Here is a 19,751-nt window from a genome sequence, read left to right on the forward strand (position 1 = left end):
GCTAGAAAAATCAATGCTTAAGCCTCAGTGTAATTAAAATTTGAAGAGAGAAAAACAAAACCTAAATAAACAGAGAGAGTTACATTATTTGTCGATGGGAAGATTCAATTTGGTAAGATGCCAAACCTCCCCATTTAATATATAAATTCAGTGTGATTTCAATCAGGATCTCAATTGTTCTTGGTTTTTTTTTTTTCCTGTTTGTTTTTCTCAGAGCTTGATGGATTGAAATTCAATTCAAGTAGAAAAATAAAGGTAGAAGAAGAAGCCAAGAAATTTTTGAAAAGAAAACTAAGGACAGGGACTACCTACAACAGTAATTAAGAGTCACTGGCACTGAAACAAGTAACAGTGAAAACAATAATATTACTTTATTGAGTGTTTACAGCGGGGCCAAATCCTGACACAGCACGGTTTGTTTTTGACAACAACTCTGTGAGGTAGAATGCGACTATGCCATGATCCCCAATTTACATCTGGGAAACCCAAGTGGGAAAGCATTTTAACCAAACTTACATAACTAATAAATTACAAATGGATTCCTGGAGAAAAAAAAAGAATGTGTGAGAATTTAGCTTATTTAAAAAAAAAGCATTTCAAATTAGAAGGGAAGAACTGGATGATTATAAAGAGAGTTATCAAAGTACCAGAAGGAAAAGTGGAAGAATATTTTTATTATTTAGGCAAGAAGAGCTTCCTAAGCATTAAGTAAAGCTCAGAACCAGACAGGAAAGGACTGACAAGCTTTTTTTTTTTTTTTTACTTCTATTGGGTATTTTTAAAGTCTTTAATTAAAAAGAAAACATTTAAATAATAAAAATAATTTTCAATATGTATCGGATATTGGATCCTATTTAGGATCAACATCCCTTACATATAAAGCAGCTTCTAGCACTGAATGAGTAAAAGACAATCTGTTGGGGAAAGAGGCGAAACATGATTGTTTTCCTATTAGATTTGCTTCCATAACTAGACTGCCATCTCCTCCAAGGCAGAGTCAGTGTCTTATATCTGGATCTCTTTGGCTCAAACCCACAGGCCTGCAGTAGGTAATCAATAAGGGCTTGGCCGCCAGCTTCTCCTTGCTCTAAGCTGCCTTTCCCTGGGCTTCTGCTGCTCAATGATCAACAGCTCCCAAACCAGGGCCACCAGCCACACCATGAGTTATGGGGTCAGTCACATGCTGAGGAAGTTATCCAGAGGGCAGACTGCTTTCACTCAGGGCTGAGACTTCTTGACTTTCTTGTTTGAAAAATGGAAAAACTAATCGACCAGCACCAGAGTGACCACCTAAATGTCTGCTGAATGAGTTCACTAATGATGACTGTCACTGATGTAAGAAAATTACCTCCCATTCTAAGAATGAGCTAAGTAGCAATACAAAATGTATAGTAACCCCAAATGCCTTGGTTTATTAGTCAGACTGGCCAATAAATAGAAAGAAGTCTTTCAAATAATCCAGTCTCCAAGATAGGTAACAGTACCCCACATACTCTTTCCAAAACACACCATGAAGCCTCCTGCTAAGTCCTCTCAACTCCGCAAAAGGTAAAATAGACATTAATGCTTATCAATAGCAGATCTTTTCTATAAAATTGTCCCTGCAAATACTAAAGAATGGGGTGGGGGGGCTTAAGAATCAAAAAATTTATTAAGTGTTTATAAGGGGGGAGGGTAGAGCTGAGGGGTAGAGCACATGCTTAGCATGCACGAGGGTCCTTGGTTCAATCCCCAGTACCTCCATTAAAATAAATAAATAAACCTAGTTACCTCCCCACCCAAAGAAAGAGCTTATTTAAAAAATCAGTAAGAAAATCACAAGAGGTAAATATAAATAGAACATATGGGCAAAGCATCAGAACAATTAACATAAAAAGGTCATTTTAAATGGATAGTAAATAGGAAAAAATACTTCAGTCTCACTAGCATTAAAAATACTCACTAAACTAAAAAAAAAAGTACTTGTAAGCAATCTGATAACTTAAAAGTAATACCATTCAATGCTGGAACAGTACAATGAGTCAGACACTCATAACCGGCAAGTGAACTTGGAAATGGGTTCAGTTCTGGAACACTATTTGGCAAAATGTCTCAGGAACCTTGGTTCACATTCTTTGATACAGTAATTCTCAACTTCTAGGAAACATTTCAGAATGTCAAGAAATATCTTTGCCACGTTGTGTTTAACCAAGAAAATTTAGAGCCTCATGAATACCCAAGAACAAAGGAAGTGTTAATAAAATTCTTTCTCAATTATATTTATGGGGAATTTTAATGATAAGGATATTTTATGATAAAAGATTACATAACTGTATGGCTTCAAATTGCATACATGTCAAAGTCTCAATTATGTAACATGTACAAGACCAAACACCAAAAAGTTAATAGTATAGTAGTATTTCTCCTAGTCTTTGAGACTTCAGGTAATTGTTTTTCCTCTTTAAGCCTTCCTGTGTGTTCTCCATAGTAAAAATGTATCAATTTAAAAAGAGGAATAAAAATAACCATTCTTTTAAGATGATGACATTTCACATTTAAAATCTCAAAGGGGTAACTCTTCCCTCATGGGACCCTACACTGCTTTAAAATGCTGAAAGTTTCAATCTGTTGAACTACAAATTGTGAAAGTAGAAGCAAACTCTGTCTCCTCCTTCCTCTCCTCCCACCCATCCTTCTCTGTTCAGTCTGCAGCTCCCCGGCCATGGGGCCATCGCTGGTCAGTTCAGCCCACAGGGCTCACTCCTCGGCTCAAGAGTCCTCACTCTGAATCACATACTCTTCTGTCACTTAAAAATGATTAAAAGTTTCTAGGGGAGGAGGGTATAGCTCAGTGGTAGAGTGAATGTGTAGCATGCATGAGGTCCTGGGTTCAATCCCCAGTACTACTATTAAAAAGTAAGTGAATAAATAAACTTAATTACCCCCCCAAAATAAATAAATAATAAAGTTTCTAAATTCCTCAGGAGAGGGTAGGATTTGGAGGAGTTGGGGGGCATAGTCAGGTTCCCGGGAAGAAACCAACACTGTCTGTGTCAACTTCTGCTTCATGCTTTATGTACAGGCTCAACCTGGTATGAAACCCTCCTGGCCCACTGGACATCTCGGTGTAAATTAGGCAAGTTCCTCCCTGAGCACTGATGCAGTTCTAGGCCAGGGTGTGCCAAGGACTCAGCAAGCAAACTGGTTTCCGGTTGCCCCCAGTGCAGGGCACGGCCTGCACCCCTATATGTGGTGGGCCTGTCTTACGCCCCTAGAAAGAATGGGGCAAGCACTGGAAACCAGGTCCTGGCTCTGCATGACCTCGGGTAAGGGATTCACCTTCGTATGTAATGGGGACGAGTAACTTCAGCCATGAAGAATTAGAGAACCAACATTCTAAAACAGAGTGGAGTCATAAATTCCACAGAGTTTATTTTCTAATATCAAAGGGTAAGGTAAAACTGGTTAGGCCAGCAATTACTCTTTTTTTTCCCCCTGAAGCATCAATTTACTTGATAATAAGTCATTTTAAATATTATTTTTTAATTGCTTTTGTACTAAAATGAACGTGCGATATTACGAATTTGACCACGGTATTCACCTAGATATTCAAAATAAGTTATGAGGCATCTAACTTCTTACAAACCCCCAAACTCTGGGGGTACTGGGGTGGGAGTAGTTTTCTGTAGGGTAAAGATGTTTCCTTTAGGAAAGCTCCGGAAGCTCTCCACCTGTCAGTTGACCGGTTGTCTGTTCATGTTTATCTGAGGTTTCTCAGACCCCATCCAGGGGGTGGGCTATTGGGATGACTGGAGGAGAGGGTCTAGGGAGGAGGGGGTGGGGAGAAGAATGAGCAAGAACACAAGGGACTGCAACCCAGCAGGTGCCGGGAGGCAGGCAGCTGGAGCTATGGAAGGTTCTTGAGCTCAGCACTTTGCTGAAACGACAAGCCTGGGAGCTTGATTACGGAGGGTGTGGAAACAGCTGAGGGTGCTCAGGCCTTGAGGCAATTGCGTGGGACTTTGAGGCCCACCTTGGCCACTGTGTGCCCCGGGAGAATACGGGCAAGAAGGGGCTGGACAAGAGAGCTGGTCCACACAGCTGGAAGTACAATTACCCTTGGGAACACCTTAACATCAACCATGAAGCAGAGTCCCGGGTCCAGGGTGACATGCTGTCTGGAGGCTGGCACGTGCCTCTGTCATTGAGCCCACCACAACCTCCAGGGAGGGAAGAGATTCGGTAAAAACACCAGTTGAACTAACTGGTTTACACACATGGGCCACGTCCACCTGAAGTACAGAACCTGAAACACCAGTATCACCTTCAGTGCGATGAGGTCCTCACAACCCGAGGCCTTCAGCCCCGGAGGCAACTGAGGGGACAGCAGCTTCTCTGCTCCATCCCAGGCTCACTCTGGGGGACACGCTCCCTGAAGAGAACAGCTTGTGGAATCACCAACTCAGATTAAATTACATCTCCCTCTCTCCCTTTTGTGCCAAACATGTAGGGTTGAATTGGGACAAATTAAAGGCACAGTCTGATGAAGCTTGAACACTCTGAAGCAAAACACAAAGGCAAGGCATTACTTTTGCCATACACCTTCCCAACGAGTACTCTGCCTCGTGGGGAAATCCACACTGTTCGGGACACAAAGCTGCCGGAGGGGGCGGGGGGGGGGTGGCCCTGGTGCAGAGCACCTCCCCCGTGAGAAGGCCCTGCTGGCGTGCTCCTGGGAAGAGCTTTTGTGTTGAGCTGTGTTCCCCACAGAGGAAGGGCTGGCACTGAGCCAATCACGGTCTTTCACCTCATCCCTGTCAGGCCTATTTGGCAAAATGTCTCGAGGGTAGGGGGTGGGGTAGGAACCAGACCTCCTGGTTGAGGGAGTGGAACGAACAGAGCAGGGCAGCAACTCCAGCGTGAAAGCTGCAGAGCCAGCCTCCTGGGTTGTTGATGCCCAAAGCTCATCTCTCAGATCACCATCTGCACTGGCCCCCAAGCAAAGCGCCCGCTCCAACACTGCAGACTGAAAAACGGTCCCAGCTCCTTCCAGATAAAAGCAACACACATCCTTTGCTTCCCAGAGCAAAACATTTCATTCTGAACGTGGCCAACATAAACACTTGCCCTCATGTGACACCTGGGCCACTCTGGAAGTGCTCTAGTGAACCACTGACCTACCTAGTTCAATCCTACACATAATGACAGGATTCTTTACAAACCAAGCAGTGTTTTTAAAAGCAGAAACCAAGCCCTCTTCCACACCTCTGCAGCCCGGCTACGGCCGCCTTTCCATATGGCCCACTTTCCACACTTCTAATATAACTAACCTCCATTCAACAGGAAACCGCTAAGAGAAAGGCAAGTTTTACTGTGTACAGCTATTGATCTAGATTCTCCATTTAATATACTTTGTGGAAGTGATTGTAGACAAAACAAATACAAATTAACACTATGCAGTGACTATGAATACTGTCTCTGACAGAAAACTAGGGTCAGCACGAAACACAATTTTGTTCGAAAACTCTTAACTGGGCATCCACTGCACAGGTGTCACCTGCCGCACGAGGTGCTGCAGGGAGACAGATACAAAGGTGAACTGGACAGAGATTCTGCCCTACCTCTTCCCTGCCCCCAAGAAGGCTTAAAGTCTACAAGTGCCTTAAACCAGCAACTCACCATAAGTAAACCAATAGGAAAAACACTAACTCTTGCAGAAAAAAAGAGATCAAGAAGTCTTAATTGGTTAGAGACAAGTACAAACGCTCGAGTGCGGAACAGTAACTCACAATGCACACCATTCATCCCAATACGTGCTGTAGCTTCATGGAACAGCATTTAGCCAATTGGAGAAAAGAAGACCCAAGACAGCAAAGAAGAAAGACGAGGTATTCCACTCGTTCAAGCACATAAATATACGGTTCAGAATGGTCTGAATACTCACTGTTCTTCTTGTACATCAAGATTTCAAAGGAATTCATCTCATAGTTCTCAAATGTCTGCCGCACCTTTTCAATGGTGTCTTTATCCGTCAGCTCCCCATACATAAAACTGCAAATCAACCAAAGAGTCCAAGTTAGATTAACAAGTATTATCTATTCTACAAGCATATGTTAAATACCTGTTCTATACCCAGCACTGTGCTACGCCCTGTGGAACACACACACACACAAACACACACACACACACACATACACATAAACACAATGAAAATAGTTGTTTAATCAAAAAAGCTTTACTGATCCAATTGTGATCAAGACCCCATCACTGCCCCCCCCCAAAACTAATGATCTAATGAGGGACACACGCTAGGAAATGGTAGATCAGAAAACAGTAGATTAAAGAACAGAAGGATCAACACATAAGGAATTACAACACACAGAATAGGCACAGAGAACTGCCTGCGTGGTCGGAGAAAGCTTCCCAGAGGCAAGGACAAATAAGATCTAAAGAGCAGGTAAAGATTAGTTGAGAAAAGGAGGGAAAAGAACATTCCAGGTAAAGAAGAGCATGTGCAAAGGCACAGAGGTGAGAGTTAGGTTAATTCTGGAACCTGAATGTGGTTCAGCTCAATATGCCTAGAATATACACAATGAGGGGAATTCTGCAACAGATAATATAGAGAGGTAAGCCGAGTCCAGATCATGGAGGGGACCACAGCATTCTAAGCCAGGTAAAGTAATTTAAACTCTATCCCGAAAGCGATGGGGGGAGGGGTGCTGGAGGGTTTTAGACAAAAGAGTTACACAATCAGTTTTGCATTTTAGAAACATATCTCTGGGAGACTTTCTGAGAAAGATGGCAGAATAAATTTGGACCACAGATCTTTTTCTTCTTCTAATTCCTGACAAAATTAATAGAAGAATAGGCAAAATCACAAAAATTCAGCAACCAAACAAGGGATGCAATTTGATGCTCTAAACATCAAGACATAGCTGAGGAAAGAGAGAGAAGATTCAGCAAACAGAAGATTGAGCCCCTGTCTGTGCAGCTCTTTTTCCACCTCCACTACAAAAAAGAAAAGAAAAAAAAAAGCACTCGGTCGAAAAAATCAAGATGATAAAATTCTATAAATTCTTTCTAATTCATCTCCATACTGCTCACATTTGGAGAAAAGTCATCAGGGTAAATAACCAGCATGAAAAAAAAAATTAGAGAAAATCTCTGTAGAGTAGAAGCTCCTCTCTACTGATACTGGTTCTGAGCAGAGGCAGGAAAACTGCTGGGACCATCCGTTTTCTTGGGCCCCACACTGAGTATGGTCTGAAGACCAAGGTTTGTGCCTCTAGGAATGGCTACATCCCCAACAACTAGGTAGAGTGAATCATGGCACAGGCCACTAACAACATGCAAAAGGAGAGAATGTGGCTGGAAAAGCCAGTCCTCCGACAAAGGCTGCCCATGGACCCCGGGAGCACGTCCCCTGCCCACCCCAGGCCTTTAGGTGACAATAACAAGGAAGGACAGCCATACTCAGCCCTCAAGGATAAGGTAACGTAGAAGCAGCCACATGTGTTCTCAAACAATGCACAATTCATCTTCTAAAATGGTGCATACGGAATACAACTGGACTTTTGTTTGATGACTTGAATTACAGAATCATAGAATTTCAGAGCTCACAAGAACCTCAGAAGTTATCAAGGACAAGTCCTAAACCACCAAGTCAAGTGCCACACTTAGCGTGATACTGGAACAGGCACGGGCTTCCTGCGAGCCTCCAATTTCCAGCACCCTTTGAGAAATGTGTCCTAGCTGTTCGACTTTATGAATTCCATGTCACTTCTGTTACTATGTCCCTTCCCAGCCCACGGAGAGATGTCATTATCTGTGATTCCCTGTGTGCCCTGTGTGCGCTCTGCTTTGGGGCTGGGCTCTTCATCTGTAAACAGAGAAAACAGATAACCAAGCTTGTTGAATCGCCTTTGACAAGGATAGATCAAGACTAACTCTGCCATGCCTGAGAACAAGAGAACTGCTTCAAGGGGATTAAAATTTTAAGCTCCGCCACCATTTCACTTAGCCAGTTGCTCAAAGGCCTTTTTCCGCTTCCTCCCACTTTCCCTTTCTGAGTGGATTTGCTAGGTAAGTGACCCCCATTTAAGTGCTGATGGTAGACGTGCCACCAATTTCCTTCACAAGGTAAAACCAATCCTTGCAAAATGGAGTCTTCAAATAAATGATGGGCCATAACCATGCCCAGCTTTCCTTACTCTCAGGTCCTTTTTCAAACAGTAGTTCAGTGGTAGGTGTAAGTTTCCTTTGCCTGGACATTAGATTTCAGATGCCTGCAATGCAAGAAATAAGCCGGAGAGACTCCTGAGCTATTAGGGATGTAGCTGGCACAGAGGGATGTTGCCTTTATTTCTAGACAAATGACACCTTCAGGGAATTCAGTAAGTTTCTAAGAGTTGTGTGCAAATGGAAAAGGTGGCTAAGTTAGATAGTTCTCTCGTGATTTTCTCAAAGTGTCTGATTATAGCCAATAAGAAGCAAGAAAGAGAAGGAAAGGCTGCCTAAGTCACGCTAAAAAGTGAAACTCACTCTCCCAATTTGTTCTGATGGCATGTGTGCACCTTTAGATGGAGACGCAGACGCAGATATAGACACAGATACTTAAGAAGATAACAGAACACCAAGACTATAAAAGAATTCTATTGTGTTACTTAAAAGTCATAATTTCTCAATCTTTGAGGGGAGAGGGGAATCTTAAACTTTCCTTTTCCCAGCCCCCAAAACTTAAAATTTAAGAAAATGATATTTTCCAAACATTTAATACTTTTCACCAAACAAGTTGCTTGGCTGATTTAATACCATAAAAAGGCAACTTCTGAGAACCAAAGACTATGCCTGGGTCAGGTGGGCTTTTCCACTCTTTGAACATGAGTTCACTTTTGGATCTAGGATGCTTAGGAAAGGGATTCCACTTCATGCCAACACCACTGAAGACAGAAGACTCCGAGGAAGGCGAGGAGTGAGAGGAACCAAAGGCTGTGGAGCCAAGACCTCACCGGGGCAGCACAGGGCCCAGGCCACAGGCTCAGCTCAATACCCTGAAGATGATCTAAAAGAGCTTTCCCAGTGCCATGGCCCAAGGGTGCTGCTTGGTGAGTAACACCACCAGACACACAAGCCACGCAGGACCCTTTGCCTCTGTCTTGAGTCAGCAATCAGAGAGAGATGTGACAGCAACAAGGCAGCAAAATATGGTTCTCTTTTCTTTTTCTGAGAAAAAGCCCTATGAACAAGACCCTTGTCTCCAACATAGCAGTTAGCCTTCTAAAACGGTCATACTTTTTTTAAAAAATTAATTGAATCACCTAAAAATTGTAATTCATTTTCACTTAATTTTATTTAATCTTCTAACTTTCACATAATTTCCATCTAAAACCTTAAAAACTCTTTTTTAATTCTTATTTTTTTATTGAAGTGTAGTCATTTGCAATGTTAGTTTCAGGTGTACAACAAAGTGATTCAGTTATACGTATACATACATACTATGTATTTTCCGTTTCTTTTCCATTATGCTCATTACAAGAAACTGAACATAGCTCCCTGTGTTATATAGTAGGTCATTGTTGTTTATCTGTTTTATATATAGTAGTGTGTATCTATTAATCCCAAACTCTTAATCTATCCCTTCCCCCTCCCCCTTTCTCCCCTGGTAACCACAATTTGTTTTCTATGTCTGTGAGTCTATTTCTTTTCTTTCCTTTTTTTTTTTTTTCACTTAGTCTATTTCTGTAAAACCTCATAAACTTTTGATTTCACATTTTATTGATAAAATGATTTTCCTGAGTTTTCCCCGTCATCTGACTGACTGCTAGTTCATCAGTTGCAGGGATCATGTTTTAGACCTTCTTTGGTTTTCCCAGTAGAGTGTGTCAACTAGACATGATATTGCAATAAATATTCCTTCCTGAACACTGTGTGAGAGAAAGGAAATTTCCAAGCTGAGTAAGTCATTTTCTTTTTCCAAAAAGATACCACGAAAGATGGTACGACAGAACAACCCCAAACATAAATACCTGCAGGTACTGCTTTTTTGCATCACTTCCGCCCTGTGATAGCCAGACAGCTTGCAAAATCCATCATTGCTGTACACGATAGGCCAGTCCACTATCTGGGCATTCCCCAACACAAAATTAGTATCTGTTAAAAAAAAAAAAAAAAGAAGAAGAAGAAGAAAAAGAAGAAGAAGAAGAAAAGAAGAAAAGGGCACATGAGGCAAGGCATTAGGTGAGATTCAATGACGACATAAATAATAACCCATCCAGGTATTTTTGCTTCCCTCCAAAATAGTCTCTTGAACAGAAAAATGGTCCTGTGAAGAATACAGAAGAATAGAGCTTAAAGTTGAATATTTGGAATACCAGTGCTAAGGTTACCGTACTCTGAGAAGAAGTTAGCAAAGGAAGCATGCTTAACCAATCAATCAATGTTTTCTGCAGAAACTCAGTGATTTCCATAAGACATAGTCAAGTCATCTCAGGGAAGTATGCTGGCAATTTGGAGCAAGAAGGAACCCAAAAGTAATTTCTTCTGGGTCCCATCTGGCATCTTAGCCTTGTCAGCCTGTTGGGCAGAAGCTACAAAAGGGCCTTGTTCATCCTGATTAGTGTTTGCCGATCCCAGGAGGAGAAGGCTTTCTTAAAGAGGCAGAGGAAGGGGAACAAGAGGCTGCCTCCTGGATCACACACATCGGAGAGAGCCTTCCTCTCAGTAAGGAGGTGACCAGACCCTCCTAATGCTCAAGCTCTGTAGAACCTGATCAAGATGCTCATAATGTCGGGGGGAGAGTATAGCTGAGCGGTAAAGTGTGTGCTTAGCATGCATGAGGTCCTGGGTTCAATCCCCAGCACCTCCATTAGAATAAATAAATAAACCTAATTACCTCCCCGAGCCAAAAAAAAAAAAACAACACAAAAAAAAGGTGTTTGCAATGCCAAAAACCTTCGTACTGATTTTCAAATTATGGAGCCACAGAAGGCACATTTCGGAGCTCTTTCACAGAGCACCAGCCCACGTTCACTTGTGATGTGGGGATTAAGTAAGCCAGATACGTCTGGCTGTTTAGCGTGTTCTCACCACTTCTCACAGTTTTAAAGATCAAAAGTCGTCAGTACTCTCTGTGCTCAGGAAATCAACTATCCCTCTTTTCTTTTCAAGAACTTAAGTTAAGCAAGTAACACCCAGAACTTAAATATAATCATTATTTTGGCTTGGCTCTCTCTTCTCTACAGAATAATCACCACTTCCCTACCCCCACCCCTCAGAAAGAAAAGAACATACACACACCCTTCTTTTGTTATAAATTGGAGGGGGTTTTGTTTATATATGTATGCTATGTAGAGTGAAATAATGGTGACGTGTAATGCCCTCATTTAATTGAAAGGTTAATTTTGTTCTAATACAGCATTTACACTTTATTCACAATATGGTCAAACCATCCTTTCCTATCTATGTGGGAAGGAATAGAGGAAGGAGGAACAGCTAAATACAGTAATCCCTTCTTAAGAATGCTTTGATAAATTGAAAAGGCACAGAAAAACATCAGCTTCATGAAGTGAATCTGTAAACCTGCTAATCTTATTAATATGCCTTTAATAAAAATCTCCAACCAGTCCTTCCCTCCGTCTCTCCCATACACACATAAGTACTTCAAGTTCTCACTAAGTACCGTGCACAATGCAAAACCCTGGGACATTCAGCTTGATAAGATATGGTCCACGCCCTCCGGGAACTTACCAGGGCAAACAGGCACATGTACAACTAACTAAAGAAACACAGAAGAAAACGATTAACTCTGTTTGAGAGAGGTAAAGGACTGTGTCTCCGAGGGTCACATTTGAACTTGCTGTAATCTGGAATGATGAGTAAAATTCGTTTAAACATTTTGAATGCCTAAGACGTAACTATCACAGATGATATGAAAACAATTGATATAGAAATAAAAATATGATGCTTGCCTTTGGTGAACTCAAAAGGCTGTGGAGGGAAGGGAACATTCCAGGCAGAGGATGGAGTGTGAGCAAAGGTCTAGCAGCTTGGGACACAGAGCAGACAGATGCAGACAGACAGGGCAGCCAGGAAGACGGACAGGAGATGAGCCTGGAGACCAGACTGGGAAGGGTCCTGAGTGTCAAGGAGATTTGATTTTATTCTGGAGACAGGATAACCCTTCATGTTGGTCTCCTCTCTCTGAAAAAACTCACATTTCTTGAACTGAGCACCTAAGCCTTAAAAGAAAACAAAACTCACTGAATTACCCCTGAGTGTATATGAAGCCTAGTCAGTTTAACTAAGCTCTCTTGTTGATGCTTGAAACTGTAATTAATTTCCTTCAGAAGATCTAGAGTAGGAGGGGGAAACTGAGTGAATGTTTTCATAGCTAATGTCCCATTAAGACTATGTGATAAGAGATAAGAATATGGATTATGGTTTGACTCTGTGTGTTTATATTTCTTCCCTATCCCAGGCCCAACTGAAATAAAATCAATAAATTAAAAAGGTAAAAATCCATACACCTACATACACAAAATAATAGAGTGAAAATGAGAGAAAAAATGACTAGGGAATAGATAACTTAAAAAAAAAAACCCTAATTATTATCCTCAGAAAGATTCGAGAGATAATACACCGATAAAACAAAAACAAGATTCTGGGTGGGGGTGGGGAAGACACATAGGGAAAAAATAAACAAAAAAGAGTTCCTGTAAATTAAAAATGAATAACAATTAAAAATCCAACATAAATGTTAGAAAACAAAATAAAGTCTCACAGAGTATAGTATAGAAAAAGGAAGAGATTAGAAACAGAAGGAAAAAATTAGACACAGTAGATCAGTCAAGAAGAACAGCACATAACCTAATAACAGCAGAAAGACATATGTGGAATCTAAAAAAAAAAAAAAAGGGAAACAAAGGAACTATGAATTCATCTACAAAACAGAAATACAGACTTGCAGACATAGTAAACAATCTTATGGTTACCGGGAAAAGAGGGTGGAGAACGGATAAATCTGGTAGTTAGAGATTTGCAAATGTTAGCCACTATATATGAAAATAGATTTTTTTTAAAAAAGTTTCTTCTGTATAGCACAGGGAACTATATTCAATATCTTGTAATAACCTTTAATGAAAAAGAATATGAAAATGAATATATGTATGTATATGCATGACTGGGACATTGTGCTGCACACCAGAAATTGACACATTGTAACTGACTGTACTTCAAAAAAAAAAAGAACAGCAGAAAAAACAACAGAAGAAAACGACATTTAAAAAAATATTATACAATAAAATATAAGGATAGAATAACAATATTTTCAGATATGCAAAGATCAGTGAAATTTATTTCCCATATATTCTTTCTGTGCAAGTTACTTGGGGATGTGCATCAACAAAAAGAGGGAGTAAAGCAAGAAAGAAGCAACGTGGGAACTAGAAAAAATGTGGCTCCAAATACATAAAGCAGGGAAGGAAGCTAATAGAAAACATTCAATATGGAATGGTTCAGAGAACAAAAGTTCCAGAGGAGTTATCTAGAGATAAAGGAGGTCAGGATCTGATGACATTCTTGATAATTTGGAACAACAGAAAAGTCAATAAAGGTATATAATTTGGGGGGCAGGAAAGGAAATTAAGAAACATCAAAGAAAACAAAAGTTGTGCAAGACGGGGAACCAAATCATCCTACATCACATCGTGGTCTTAGTGTAAACACCTTTTTAAATTCCAATTCTTAAAACCAACATGTAGTCAAAGCATGGACTATCTAACTATAAGCATCTGAATATAACCTCATCAATTCCAACACTAAAAATACAAATAAGAAACTTAGAGAGAGAAGAGAGAACAATCATCAGATGGTGTCTAGAGCTGACGTAATAAAAAAAGGAAAGGTATAAATAGTTCACTTAAAGCTGCAAAGAAAACCACTAACTGAGTGATAGAATTATGTTAGGAGGAGGGGTAGGAAGTAGATTAAGGGAGCTTAAAACTCAACTAAATTAATAGAAGTCAACAGATAATATCTAAAATGGATACATCTAGAAATAGCTATACTGCATGTTACTTAGAAACATGGCAGAAACCATACGACGAAATAGCTGAAATTGGAACATGTGGCCTCTGGTGAGCAGGACGGGTGAAAGGCAAGGCATAGGATGGTTGTTTTTCCTCATAAGTTCCCCAGTTTGCTATTTTTAACCAAGAATATGTACTACTTTGATAAAAATAAGTATACTCTTAATTTTTAATGAATTTAATCAGAAAAGATTAATTTATTGATTAAATTTTTCAGTTAGTAAAAAAAAATGAGAACAGGGTTTATTTCAAGCTCCATATATCACTGCAATTTCTCATAAAAGTATTCTGGCCATCCTTTAAAGGTAATCACTGCTCCTCCAGCTTTCTCACTGTCCCTGGGGTGCATATTACAGCCTTATCTAGGAAAAACCAAGTCCACTTAACATCTTCTTTGACTTTAGAAAGGAAACAAAAAACAGGAAGTACAGTAGAAATAGAATCATCAGCCTATTGATCATCCACTTACCGGATCTCTCATCATAGAATTTAAAGTTCCAAGAGTTTCCTCTCACTGCTAACTCAAGCAAGAAACTATAGCTTCCAGAGAGCAAGATTCCTTTGCCACTATGCAACAGGAGGGCTAAGAATTCCCTCTCTATCCAAGGACTTGGAGTGAATGAAGGAAAGAATTCTAGCTCCAGTCACAAAGCCATGTGCTTCCTATACAGGAGAACATTTAGAAATTCTTCCCCCTTCCCCGCCCCATCCCTAGCACAAACATGTGTACTCTGCTGCAGTTGGCTGGAAAAATTCTCTTCACTTTAGAAGATACAAATAAGTGATCTGCAAATTACCTTCCAGAACACCATCTCTGGACTTAAAAAACTGGGGGCTACCCATACAAATACCATAACATCACATATCATCAAGAACTAACTGATTCTACATGAGCGATGTTCCAGGTATTAGTGAGAACCCACATATACCAAAGTGGGTTTTTTTTTTAAAAAAAAAAAAAAAAAAAACCTTTACAACAGTCTTTGTGAGGACGTATTACTTTGCTGAATGAAGTGTCAGGGATTTTATCATTTTACCCATGAAAAAACTAACTCTCTAAGGATACAGTCGGTTATAGGCAGGGTAGATTTGAACCTGGTCTAGCTGACTTTGAAATCCGTGCTTTTAATCACTAAATTACATAGTCTCCGTATTCCATTAAGTGTTAAAATCAGGCCGTTTCTATGAAAGTCTTTGTCACACATTAGATTTATGGGCTTTCCTATAAAAATACTAAGTATAATGAGATCTTTAATTGATGAGGTAACATTACCACTACTGCCATCATATATTATGATTCTTCCTTGTGATACACAATGATGCGTGCCCTCAGGAAATACTGACATGGGTAGAACTAATTGTTCCTCCTCAAACTGCTTGGGTTCTCCTGTCTGTCTTTTCAATGTTTTGACTTTCCCCTCACTTGCAGACTATCACCTCTTACTTTGTAAAACTTAGTGTGCTGACCTACTTCTGTAACAGTCTTCCTTTCACACAATGATGGAAGAGGAGGAGAAGAGGGGAGACTTTGTGCCCGGACGCCTACTTGAGACTTAGGGGTGGGAGAGAAGGCCACACTGGTGCCTCAAAGGTTCTGGTCTTGCCCTCAGTCCTGAGCCTCCCTCAGCCCCTATGGGGTCTGGAAAGGACCCAGACGGTCCCAACTACCCCACTGCTGCTGAAGTTGCTTAAGCTGACAGTTATTACAGTGGAGTGAGGTAACCCTATAGACAAAGGCCAAAGCCTAAGGACAACCTGGGAGTTCAGGAAAATATCAGAGCTAAGCCACAGGGTCAGTGAGAGCCTAGGTTAGATCAAGGTACACACACACACACACACACACACACACACACACACACAGTATATGCCAGGTTGGGGCAGAGCACCAAGTTCTGTTTAATCCAAAGAATGGAACGTTCATTTCCACCAACTGCAGGCTTGAGCCCCACAGACCATCTGGTCACCCAGTGACCAGAAGACCAGGGCCACTGCCAGGGATCCAAAGAAATGGAGCGGGAAAACAGGCCTTGCATCTGGGGATCTAAGGCCCCCATGGTGATGCAAGGGCTTGCCTCCACCCCACACACCATTTGGAGAGAAGCAATGGGATGGGCAGAATTGCAATCTGAACACAAAAGAGACGGAGCTACCCAAAAAGACTACTGAAAATGGAAGCGCTTGAGATACTAACTGGGAAGTTCAGAGTCTCCCCTCACTACTTCCCCCTTCCCGTTCAGTGGCGCTGGAGCTTGGGAGGCAGATAAGATCTGTTAAATAAAATAAAGAAGTGACCAAGGTGGGCCTGAATCAATTTGCCACCATGTTCTCCAGAAAGTACATCTGCTGTAAGGATAGACGGTCTCAGAAAGTGGGAATCTCCTGAAACAAGTGCCTAAGTTCTGGTGCAAGAACTCCATGACAACAGCTTTGTTTAGCCAAGGCTTCTTAATTCCTCCAGGTGGTTGGTTATAACCTCGCTGGTTAAGAATGCCAAATGAGTGGACTCCAGCAAAGTGACACAGATCTTCTAGCCAAATGAAGGGATGTGCATTCCATATCCAACCATAAACAACTCTGGGATTATTTACTATTTTCCAAAATCAATAAATGAAAATTTACTTTGAAGCAAAGCAAAACTTACTTGGGAAAGTAACCCACTGCATAGACTACATATGTGTGTGTATACACACACACACACACACACATATATACATACATATATTACATATTTATATATATAAAATCTCTAAGACTGCGTCAGAATTTGTCTGGTCTGGATCTAGAGATTTGGAGATTTTAGAAACATTAGGCTGTCTGACACGCTTTGTCCATGAGGAGCGCATCACCACCACCAAGACCACGTGTATTAATAGGCACTAGACCATTAGCCCATGAGGTGGGCAGGCACTAGTATTAACCCATGTTTACAGACATTGTAAGAGGGCTCAGCAAATCAGAGGAACTCTTCCTAAGTCACACACCTAGGAGAGCTGGCACTATCTGACATCTAACGTACTAGTCAGGGCTATCCAGAGAAACAGAACCGGAGCAGAACAGAACCGAACCTGCCTCTGTCCCAGTGTGGTGGGAAAAGAGAGGGCTTGAGCTGCTTGTCTCCTTAGGACACTCAGATCCCACTTGCTGCGGGGCCTGCCAGCCCTCTGCTCCATCAGATCCGGCTTCTTGGCCTCGAGCAGGTCAGTGACTCACGGCCTAGAAGCCAGAACCTAGGCTTGAGGAGGGAGACAGATGGCACTGCCACGCTCTCCAATCTAGCTTAGCAGGAAAAAGAGCCGATTCTGTATTTGACCCTCATCTCGTTCCTTCAGCCAGTCTCCAACTGAGTAAAAACCTGGAGGACGGAGGGTAAAATGGGCTCTGACTCATTAACAAGGATCAAATCTCTAATATCCCAAAGTGTCTTGAGAGGTCATCTGCTTTCCTGCCTCCTGGCGCCACCCAAGCACATTGGTGTGAGTCTTTACAAACTGCCTACAAAGGAAGAGACAATGCAATCCCTTTCAGAGCACACTGGTGCTGTAAGTCCTTTTTACACTCTCTCTTCTTTTTTTTTTTTATTGAAGTATAGTCAGTTTACAACGTTGTGTTGATTTCTGGTGTGTAGCATGTATTTCTGGTGTGTAGCATACATGTATTCCTTTTCCTATTCTTTTTCATTATAGGCTATTACAAGATATTGTATACAGTTCTCTGTGCTGTACAGAGGAACCCTGTTGTTGATCTACTTAAAAAATGTTTTTTAGAGAGACCAGCCCCTTTTATGTCTCAGGCCCTCAACTCCATGGTAGCTGGTACAGTCAAAGCATCACTGTGAACAGGTGCGATCATACCGGTAGCCCCCAATAAACCGTGCCTCCTTGCATTCTTGCTGTTTTTGTTTTGTCCTCTCCCCTCTAATCTAGGTGGGGCTGTGATATGCTCCAATCAATGGACTGCAGTAGAATGGATGTCATTCCAATCCCAGGCCTAAGCACTGAGATCCAGCAGCATCTGCATTCTTGGGAGCCCTGAGCTGCCATGTGAGAAGTCCTGTACTACTGGAGAGGCCATGAGGGGACTACAAGCAGAGGCCACCCGGTAAGAAAGAGGCCCTAAGATTACATGGAGAAACACCCAGGAACCCAGTCAACAATGACAACCAATGGAAGAACAAGGGGTAAGAGCCACCTTATTAATCCACCCTTCCCCAGCAACCCCTGGGTCCCCAGAGCACCATCAGAAACAGCAACAGTGGGAACAACACCAAGTTGGGTTCAAGGGGCAGTGCTGTCCCTGATGAGCTGTGTGGATAAGTCACTCCTGCTCTGTGGGTCTCGATGGCGGCAAACTAGAAGATCCCCCTGCTTCTGGCACCGACAAAATCTGACTCTCTAAGTAACTGGATTCAAAACAAAGAGCAAGCCGGATGACACCTCTGCAGCCTACAAGCCTCACACCCACGTGGAGTGATCAACCAGTAGAAATGGCGCTTCTCCGAATGCTGGACTCTGCAGAGCCCGGGTCACTTTAAAAATAGCAGAAACCCCTTCTAAACTCAACTAAGCGGGAAGTGATGCTCACATTTCAGGTGAACCATGTTGTAAAGGCTTTTGCTCAGTGGAATTGTTTGGACTTGAAGACATGATGTGATGTGCAGTATTAATGAAAAAGTGCACTGTATTGTCAAGGGATTCCACAGTAGCAATAAATCACAGTGGTGTGTCCATTCATGAGTACAGGAAATGCCTAAATGTACCTGGAATAAAATCCAGGTAAGACATATGCTCTTGACATATACATATGTATCGTGTGTGTGTGTGTGTGTGTGTGTGTTTGTACATATGTAGCTTTTTCAGGTAGAATGTGTAACTTCCAACCAGCTAGTGGGCCATTCTAAAGCACCAAGCCTGCCTCCAAATTCATATTTTATGAACTGATCAAGTCCCTTCCACATTGTTCAGTAAAATGTGTAGGTTCAACCTGGCTGCCCTTGCTGTGATTTATTCATTGGCTCTCATCTGGAAGTTCCTGGTATCTCTAGGTCTTTGATGCAAATTTGCCAGATTCCACAGCCTCCCTCCTATGCCTTTTTACCCCCTGAGGGTCTTTAGCTGTAGGAGCGCATGCAATTAAATGCAAGGCTTCCTCAATTCAACCTTCCTCAGCCCACACACGGTTTTCCTCCAGTGGGTAGAATAAAACAAACATTCTCTAAAAATTTGAAAGGCTCCCCTCCCCTCATCATATAAAGTTTCTTCAGCTCATGGGATACAAGGCAAACTGTACTACAGGAGTAAGACGTGTCAAAATCATCCCAAACCTACCATTTGCCCATAAAGCATAACACAGAGATATTCTAAAAGGAAATTATTAGAAAATTGCTTTTCATCCTAATTACCACAAATAACAAAGGAGAAACTAACTAAAGCAATGACTTAGAAAAGTGACTCAGTTTGGGCAATTACATAGATAAAAGCTACATTCAGCAGGCCGTTCACACAAATTCACTGTTCCCTGCCAACACTGATTACTTAGAGGGCTACAGTAAATATTTCACAGTACGCTTCTAATAACTCGGGAAATTTTTTTCTTAGAAGAGAACGTGTCTTCACGACACTTTCAATGTTACAGATTTATTAAGGATATCAGCGCTCTTACAAAAAGCGGGTCTGAGTCAAAATACATGTT

The 19,751-nt window shown here is 41.5% G+C and overlaps 1 protein-coding gene across 1 annotated transcript in view; it reads right to left on the bottom strand.

Moving 5' to 3' along the window:
• KCNH1 (potassium voltage-gated channel subfamily H member 1) overlaps positions 1–19,751 on the bottom strand; it is a 332,954-nt gene that overhangs the window by 297,785 nt on the left and 15,418 nt on the right. Inside the window, exons 2-3 of the mRNA XM_031438629.2 lie at positions 10,005–10,128; positions 5,924–6,030 (exon numbers count right to left, since the gene is read on the bottom strand). Coding sequence (XP_031294489.2) covers positions 5,924–6,030; positions 10,005–10,128 — 231 coding nt within the window. The remainder of the gene's footprint in view (positions 1–5,923; positions 6,031–10,004; positions 10,129–19,751) is intronic.

The sequence above is a fragment of the Camelus dromedarius genome, chromosome 21 (assembly GCF_036321535.1).
Source record: "Camelus dromedarius isolate mCamDro1 chromosome 21, mCamDro1.pat, whole genome shotgun sequence".
Taxonomy (NCBI): Eukaryota; Metazoa; Chordata; class Mammalia; order Artiodactyla; family Camelidae; genus Camelus; species Camelus dromedarius.